The sequence below is a fragment of the Macrobrachium nipponense genome, chromosome 10 (assembly GCF_015104395.2).
Source record: "Macrobrachium nipponense isolate FS-2020 chromosome 10, ASM1510439v2, whole genome shotgun sequence".
Classification (NCBI taxonomy): Eukaryota; Metazoa; Arthropoda; class Malacostraca; order Decapoda; family Palaemonidae; genus Macrobrachium; species Macrobrachium nipponense.
In genome coordinates, this window is record NC_087204.1 from 80917096 (window position 1) to 80927095 (window position 10000).

At 33.4% G+C, this 10000-nt stretch overlaps 1 protein-coding gene across 1 annotated transcript in view; it reads left to right on the plus strand.

The window, feature by feature from the left end:
• The window catches only part of LOC135223725 (glutamate receptor ionotropic, kainate 2-like), a 119616-nt gene extending 111972 nt beyond the window's left edge, over window positions 1–7644 (plus strand). The window contains 4 exon segments of the mRNA XM_064262481.1: window positions 2894–3009; window positions 5397–5552; window positions 5939–6130; window positions 6907–7644. Coding sequence (XP_064118551.1) covers window positions 2894–3009; window positions 5397–5552; window positions 5939–6121 — 455 coding nt within the window. The 3' untranslated portion in view covers window positions 6122–6130; window positions 6907–7644.
• Window positions 7645–10000: the final 2356 nt, after the last annotated feature.

Genomic DNA, 10000 nt, shown 5'->3' on the forward strand with positions numbered 1-10000 from the left:
TAAATGGAAATACACCCCATTTTGGAGAGAGAGAGAGAGAGAGAGAGAGAGAGAGAGAGAGAGAGAGAGAGAGAGAGTCACAGTAGTGTATCTTTACATACTATTGTTAGCATCCTGTCCCGTACTGAATGATAATTTAAAAATACAGTTCTGTTCTAAATTCGATAAATACACGAGGGCTCAGCGTATCTATATGCGGATACGCAAATGAATATTAAAATATATTGTATTATTGTTCCATCATATATTAAATTCGACTATACAGATAAGGAAAACTCAATTCAAATTAGGAATTGTAATTCAGTATTTCTCTCGCCTGCTTTTTAAAAACGTCCTATTCATTTTAGAAGCCGAAATGAATATGAATTTCATGAGAACTATTATCAAATCACGAGTGCCGCTGAATAAAACCCTCTTGGTACCTTTTATTCTTTATTTTCATGTTACCAGTTATTACATCTAGTATTCCATTTTACGTCTTTCTCCATTTTATTGGGTTTTATCACTTCTATGACTTCTTTTATCAGCTGAATTTTTCTTGTACCATTTTCTATTTAGCTAACGCACAAGTGTGTTACAATTTTTCTTCTTTGCCGTTTTTTAAAAACTACTTGTACATGTAATTAATGGAATTAATGTAAACGTGTTTCGCTGTACTAATCATTTCTTCGAATTATTCATGGTTTTTTCTCTTTTCCTGATTGATCATAAACCCATTAACGTTGAATTTTGTGCGAAACCTCATTAAAACTGTTTTAAATCATTCAATCATAAATCAATTAACTGAATACTTGAAGTTCTATTTTATTCTGTATAAATTATGAATGACTGACGTTTGACACAATGATTTACGGGATCAAGCTGTTCAGTATAGCACTGCTCATTACAACAATTCGGTTTAATAAGATTTCCTTAACTTTACAAAAATAAAAAACTTTCCCATAATCAGTATCTTGAAAAGTAATGTTGGGGCTCCGTCACTTTATGCTACTGAATCAAAAATCGTTTTTTTTTTTAATTATCATGTAAACAAATCTGTTGATTAATAGTTGATAGATAAAAAAATGTCTCAGCTGGTTTCATAGTTTGTGAAAAATCCTGCGTTAGATAATATAAGATTGACGCTCAATTGATATGGGAAAGTAATTACTTATCAACAAAAACAACTAAGGAGCAGTCAAGAACCGTTAATAGAAGTGTGCAAACGGATTACCCGCAAAGGAATCAACTGAACTTTGTCAAACGGCCCAACGACTGTAAATGCTGACTTCTGCAACAACCTTAGACTTTTCCTTAGCAAACAGAGGCAATGACAAAGTCTGCTGTGCCAGAAAGAGAAAACGAAGAGTCTGTGGATGACCAACAAAATGCCAACCCATAAAAAAATCTTTAAACAGCTCTAATTCAGCGTCTAGTGAATATGCAAGATCAGTGTCAAGTTTTAAGCTCTAAAAATATATAAGGTCTTAGGCAGCACTTGTTAGTAGAAATACGGAAAATCGGCTTTTGTTAAAATGAAAAAATATTGGTATCACTGTATTCAATAACTACGAATAGAAAGCTTCACCGTCGAAAGTGGCTTCGTACAGTGAATAACCAGTAATTTTAATTATTAATGTTATATTGTAGCTAGTACCCTAAAGACTGAAATCCCATAGTTAACTTTGTCACAGGTGATTCGATTGTTTCCTCATTGTTTCAACCCAGCTCTGATGCGAGAGCAATTTTAAATCCTTTCCCGGCCGCATATTCCCGAACTGTAACCAAGTACCTGGGACCTTCCAAGAAAACAAGCGGTACGCCATATTTTAAAAACTAAACTTAGATTCGTCTTGAAAATGATCTCATTGAGTTTTCACACGCCCAGATTACAAGAGAGACTCATCTCTGAACTACCTAACCTTACCTAACCTAACCTAGGGACATGACAAAAAATGGCAAAAAACGGGGTTGGTGCAATACTAGTAAACATCTCAGAAATTTGTTTCCCCCCTCATTTAAACTTCCTAAACGACAGAGACTAGCTTTACGACCTATTTTCCATGATCAGATGCCAGTTTTATTACGAATCACTATTTATTCAAATGTTGTTTCAAATGGTGTATCAACCCAGGTTCGCCTTATCGGACGCTCTTAAATTCAGCCATCTTAAGAATGCAAGAACTTGGCAGACTTCATCGACTCAAGAGGAAATGGTGGAAAGAGAAAAGGGGAGGGGGTACATGTAAGGTAAACAAAGAAAAAAAAAGATGATGTGGGTATCTACAGCCACGAAGACAAGTTTGAAGGTTGCACTATCATGCCTTGGCAAACTTACCACTGAGAAATCTGACGCACTTTTGACAGAAGGATCGCCATGGAACGATAATGAAACCTTCAGACTCGTTAGCAGTGGCTAGATTATTGCACTAAGCAAATTTATCCCCTCTAAAATAAACTCGTATTCCTGGTGCTGCGCATAAAACATAGAGACCTGCATTGAAGTAGAGTTCAGAAATGATTAGGAAAATTAAACGAGTGCATGATATGGCTACATTGCTGCATATGATCTTGCCACCTCTGCAAGTGCCAATGCTGAGTTTTGAACGGTAGAATATTTATCTCTCGGGTTACCATTTCCAGCAAAAGCTCGTGCATCTCAGTGTTTTACGCTTTGTTTAAAAGTGATCTTTCTTTCGAAATAGAACTTTTTTTGCATTATTATTTATTAGAGAATGTACAGATTGCAAGCAACTTTTCTAGTTTCAGTATCTTTACATTTTAGCCGCTCAACTTTCAAGAGTCCAGCCTTTCCAGTTTACCAGTTTTAGTTGCCTTGTCGCACCTGTTTTATGTTGCAACAACCATCATTCCCTCCCTCCCTCTTCATGAAGTTCAGTTCTCCTCCTCACAGGCTCGCCCTACACCAATGCAATCTCTGAGGCAATTCTTAGCCTTCAGGAAGGAGGGATTCTTCAGCAGCTCAGGACTCGTTGGTGGAAGCACAAGAAGGGTGGGGGACAATGTAAAGTAAGAAAACGCTTCAAGACTATCATCCACTTATTGGCCAGAATTGTCCCTTGATTGGCACAGTCCACTTAGAGATTCTCAATTGTCCATTGACTGGTGTCTTCCACATGTTACTATTTGTGGATTCGCGACTTCATAGACTTGCTTCATTTTCATATCATTATCTGTGTCTGATTATATTCTTTGACGTCAGTGACTTGCAAGATTTAGTTTGCACTAACTTTGTTGTCGTAAATGTATTGTCCTGCACAGTGTTAAATCATGCGCTCTTGTTATGCAAGCTGGTTTTCTGCCATCACACAAAAACCAAGACGTTATTATGCTACGAAATATTAAACTGTTAATTCATTATTGGTGGTGAATAAAATAAAACAGCATTCTATAGGGTTACGTATACGATGGATTGTGTGTTAATTGTGCTACTTTAGACAAATCTTTCAAGGAGGATTACTATTTATAGCATATATTGCGATGGCAATTCATGAAAATGAAATGAAATACAGTCATTAAATTGAAACTCGACAAGGTTACTGTAGTTTTACGCTGCATAACACTTGAAAACTAAATGTCATGTGAATTTAGCTTTCTGCTGATCTATAGGAAGCTAAAATAACTAGGCTTTATAATAATCTTCAAGAATTAACCTTGTGAAGTCTGTACAAACGACAGAAGTCACGTTATAAACGGTACTTAACCCACAGGATTTTGACATCTATTTCTCTTGTGTTCATTATAAGGCAGTTAGATCTTCAATGGTTCAAACTGATGAAGAATGAACAGTTTTCTTTTTTTAATAAATGAGTTGAACAGAAAAGAGAAGCCGAAATGAAAATGACTAAAACCTTCAACCAGGGCACTACATCAATGGAAGAAAATAAAAATTCTTGGGCAAACTCATTTTGACGCTGTGCTGAGTAATAAAGTTTATTCTTAAAAGACTGATGACATTATATAGCAATGGCATTCAACAGAATTTTGTTCTTTCTTTTAAGTTCACTGTTTAAAATTCATTATAATCCGAGCATAGGTTGATGTTAATATTAGGGGATTTTTAATGCTATGGCCAGAAAATATTGTGTCGATTTTAACTGAAGCTTCATACAACATAATTTCATAAGTCAGTGACTAAATGTCAGTATTGTTTGGGTAAAAATCACATCTGGTGTTTTTATTGAAAAGCTCTGGCATAGCAGGATCATGTAACAGTTACAAGGGTGCATTAAAAAATTTGTTTACTTTTACGTAAATGCATTTTTAAATAAATTGCAACAATCCTGAAAATTTATTTGGGCAATAGTCAATTCATTGCGTTATGTTCTGAAAATTATCCGTGATCATTTGCTGGCTGTTCTTTTATCTAAGTACCATTATTCTTCACTAACCAAAAATAAATATTGATAGCATGATGCTAACATTTTTTGCATAGAACAAAACCTACTCAACAAGGAAATCTCACCTGCATGTAGTTTCGATATGTGATTTATGTGCTATTGTTGTGCTGACTAGTAATATAATTTTTTTTATTTCATTTTGGGAAGAGTAGCCTTTGCTGTGTTTGGTTGATATATGCATTCTAGATTGTAGGCCTTAGATGTCCGCTAAGCTTGTTCGTCCTGTCTTTATCGTTAGGCTTGAACTTCTCCTCATTTGGTATTGATATTATGTAGATACAAGGGTCCCTATTTGCAAACATGATTCCATATTACTGAAGACATGTTCAAGATTTTGTCATAATACCAAATTGGGTAGTGACTGCCAGCCCTGTTACCCTAATGGTTCTGCAAGATAATCGATTTTAGAAACGTTCTTTTCATTTATTGACACAAAGAAATCATCTAAATAGCAATGCCCCTTTAGATTTGAATAGTATTTCTGTGCTAGTCTAAGGAATATTCTAGTTAGGATAAAATTCTCTCTCTACATATCTTGAAGGTAGTTTTTCTTCCCCTTCAGGAAACTGACGTTTCTTTTGTTATTAACAACTACAGAAATATTATAGCGCTGATTTAATCCACATTATTACACTTATCACCAGAATACTATCTCCACATTCATGAGCAAAATCCATATCCAAAGAATGACCTTATACCTTATACCATTTTCTGTACTTCTGGTCCAGTTTGGGCATATCGTCTTCAGATTTCAATTGTTTTCTGTACAAGTGTAATTCCGTTTCTTTTCAAATGTTTTACTTTCAAGGGGCCTAAGATGCATTCATTTTCATTGCAGAATACACCTTCCACTCTTAACCGTAGATACCTCTTTATAGGGCAGTCTGAAGTAAATTAATATCTAACAAGAGGATAGCCAATATTTTTGATAAAATCCTATATTCAGCTGTATATGAGCGTGGAAGTGTCTAATTCATTAACCTCCTTCTATGTCAGGACGACGAAAATAAAAGTTCGTCGAAAGCGAATGAACTTGGTCTCAGCAATGTCGGAGGCGTTTTTGTGGTCCTTCTGGCTGGAATGGGCCTCGCCTCCGTCGTGGCTGTCTGCGAGTTCGTCTGGAAATCCAGGAAACTCGCCACAGAAGAGCAGGTAAGGAAGAGTTTCTTATCAGGAACTTAGAGAGAGAGAGAGAGAAAGAAAGAAAGAAGAAAGAAAGAAAAGAGAGAGAGGAGAGAGAGAGAGAGAGAGAGAGAGCGCAATTCAAATGATCCCGTTCTTTGCTTTATATTGGTTTAAATTATTTTTACATTTTTTTACCAGCTGCAGAGAGAGAGAGAGAGAGAGAGAGAACACGCAATTCGAATGATCCCGTTCTTTGCTTTATATTGGGTTTTACAATTATTTTTTACCAGCTTGCAGAGAGCGAAAGAGAAGAGAGAGAGAGAGAGAGAGAGAGAGAGAGAATTATATTAATCCAGTTCTTTGATTTTCCAATACTTCTACATCGCTTTTACAAGTATTTTTATCCGCTGCAGGGTTCTGTATGGACAGAGATGTCCAAGGAACTACGAGTGGCGCTGGCATGTGACGCGAAGAATAAATCGAAGATGATCACTGCGAATCAACCCAAAGACACTTCGTACCTTTCAGTCAACACATACGGGACGACTTATCCCAACTCCCAGTATTCATTTACCTGCAAGGAACAGATTTCCTGACAGTCATCGGTAAGGATTGAGACATAGGCAACTTCTTGGTTTTTGGAAAGAATTGGAAGCGGACGTTGGCGCGTAAAAAAATATTTGAATAATATAAATCGCTAGACTTTTATTTATTATTTTTTTAGGTAGGAAGTTTTATTCCTTCAAGTTATCGATATATATGTATATATATATATTATATATCTATATATATATTATATATACATATAGATATATATTATTATTTACACACCGACAAACATGAAGAAATAATGCTCCCTAAACACTGCAATTTGTAATTTCAATTACATTCAAATATATATATATATATATATATATATATATATATATATATATATATATATATATATATATATATCTATATATATATATTATATATATATATATATATATAATATATATATATATACTATATATATAGATATATATATATATATATATTTATATATATATAATATATATATAATATATATATTACTATATATCTATATATATATATATATATATATATATATATAATATATATATATATATATATATATATAATATATATATCTATATCTATATATTTATATATATATAATATATATAATTATATATAGATATATATATATACTATATATTATATATATATATATATATATATATATATATACAAACATACTATATACTGACATTGAATTGACGCAACATCATTTCAGACGTCTTAAATGAGCTCTAACTTACTAATCCCTATCTTGCCTTTATATAATATACATATATATATACTCTCCTTCCTGCAGGAGGAGGAGGTCCCTCAGCCCGACATCTCAAGAGTCAGCTTAGCCTGACCGGAATCAAGTGGTGCCCCCAGAGGCGCAGACATTCAAAATCTCGGAGGACCAAGTGAAACTCTCGTTATGACCTCGAGCCATTGAGTTATTGCCCGTGAACTGAGGCTCCAAGCGTCGGTGACTGTTTATGCTCGTGTTTTTTGCGTGCGTTCGTTCGTCTGTGTGCATCGGTTGCACCTTGTCAATAATGCACACAGATTTACGAGCGCGCGTTATGTGTGCTCAAATACTTGCAGATACGCTTATACAAGTGTATACCGATTGTCTTTGCATGTATACATAATTACGTGTGGGTGTCTGTGTTCTCGTCTATGTGCATATGTATGAAAAAATACTAAGAAACTGTTAAAAACCAATTTATATGCACGTATTAGAAACTGTGCGTATGTATGAAAAAACACGTAAGAATCAGAGAACACTATTTTGTAAGCGTATGTATGGAAAAATATATTTGCATATGTATTAAAAATACATAACAAACAGAGAAAACTGTGTTGCGTGTACGTATGGCTCAAAAATTGTAAAAACCACGTTATATGCGTATGTATGAAAAAAAATGTGATTACGTATGAAAAAATACGTGAAAACCATACAATTGGAAGGGATGTAAATATTGGAATCCGTTGCTGGTTAACTTAGCGTGAAGGACCATTTTTCTACTTCGGAAGCATACATGCTTATATATGTATATACACACACATATATATATATATATATAGTATATATATATATATATATATTATATATATATATATATTTTATATATATATATATATATATATATCTATATATTAGTAATATATATATATATATATATATATTATATATATATATCATATATATATATATATATATATATAATCTAGTGACTTAATTATAACCCAACACTAAGGAAAATGTGTTACTCTGAAGGATGATGCAAATCAAAGCAGTCATTCCCGGTTTCAGAAACAGATGAACAAAGATGAAGTAGATACAGCAGTTTCAGGAGAATTAAACCACGCTTTCTTGAACACCCTCTGCCGAAGACCTGACACTGACAGCTCGTAAGGAAATGGACCTCATCATCGTTTATGTCTCGGCTCTCATATATTTTGTGAAATGAAGAGGAAAAAATGAGCCTTCGTGGAAAACTTTAAAAGGAAATATCGGCTTCCTTCTTTTGGGAAATCGTGAAATGGAATTGGGACGAGGAAATGAGAACAATGCACTCAAGAAAAAGTGAAAATAGTAATGAGTCAACTTGGGAAGTGCTTCAACTTGCATCTGAAATAAGTTAAAACAACAGACACTGGTGCATAGCAATACCAGCACTGCGTTTTTTTCGATCAATTGAAAATAACATAAAAAACTTGAAAAAGGCTGGTGAAAAATTATACTTGGGGAATTAGCTTCGAAATGATAATTCATTCATTTTCCTCGAATGTTTTGATATTAACTTTCTAATTTCTAAATGATTTACAGAAACCACAAACAACAGATAGCTAAGGGGACAATATGACTCCTTAATGTGTAAAGATAATTGAACATTTTGTATGATTTACAGACGATAGCGTATCAAACTTTCTCCCTGTTACTGTGGTTGGACTGAAGGTTACATTATCGTTCTCTGGCAACCTATCGGTCGACAGTGCTCCTCATTTTTAATGCCAGGGTACGATAATAAACGCCTCTAACTTGCCGGCCGCGACTATAGTAGTGTGCATTTGTTTGTGCAAGTAAAAGAGTTAAGTTTTTCGTTCAATAAGGAGTTATACAAGTATGTAGGCACGGCATATGTCCAGATATCAAGCGTATACTTATCTGTGCACATATTCATATTTTACAGACGTGGAATGGGGATTATAACTTTAATAACACTACAAATTAGAGAACTAGCGGACCAAAAAAGGGGGTAGGGGTTGGGGCTTATGGCAAAGTACAAAAAATGTTTTGTGTTATCAAAAGTTCTTCAAACATACGTACATACATTACCTTTGCCGAGATTCAGATTTTCTAACAGCCATGCATACATTATCACAGTATCAAATTAAACGGCTATGCATGCATATCAACGGAACAATTCAGATACACAAACATACATAACACCAGAACATTAGCTATATTCCCTCGGGATATACAGACCTAAATTACTAACATCAGAGACGATTATGTCTTGGATTTTCATCTAATCTAAAAATAAATATAACTTGACACACAAGAAGCTAAACATTTTTCACTTCTTCAGCTCTTGAGTGCAGCTACGGCCATGACCCAAAACTTCGAGAAAATAAGAAAAACCATAACTATGATTTTGCTAACAGCCTTTTTGAAAATGCAAGGCAAAGGGTTAAATAAATTTATGATTAAAAATGAATTGTTCAGCATAGTTTTACTAAATTACGATGCAACGTTAATGCCTTGCATCTCGCACACACGCACGCACACACACGCACACACACACATATATATATATATATATATATATATATATATATATATATATATATATATATATATATTTAACATATATTCATTACATGCATTATCAATCAATTAATTGTTTATTACCAAATTATTTAATACTAAGAAATATTACCTTTGATATTAACCTGACATTTTTGTAATTTCGTCAAATAGCAGCTGTCACGTTATCTAATGGACAGAAATAAAGATGGTTATATATGTTAACATGTCCCACAGTTGTAAAATCTGATGTAAATTAACATTTTTGGCCAAAAAACAGCTTATTTAAAACCTATGAAGAGTCAGATGTACTTTATTACATGACTCGTACTGTATATGAACAATATATATATATATATATATATATATATATATATATATATATATATATATATATATATATAGATATATATATGTATATATAGTATATATATATAATATATATATATATATATATATATATATATACCAGCACAAGATCCTGCCTCAGGGCGGCCGATAAGTGTTGTAAAGTGTTAACGATATGAAACCTAGTGTATTTCTCTGATCGAAGATATTTTAGAAAAACCAATAATAAATAAATAAACAAAAAGACAAA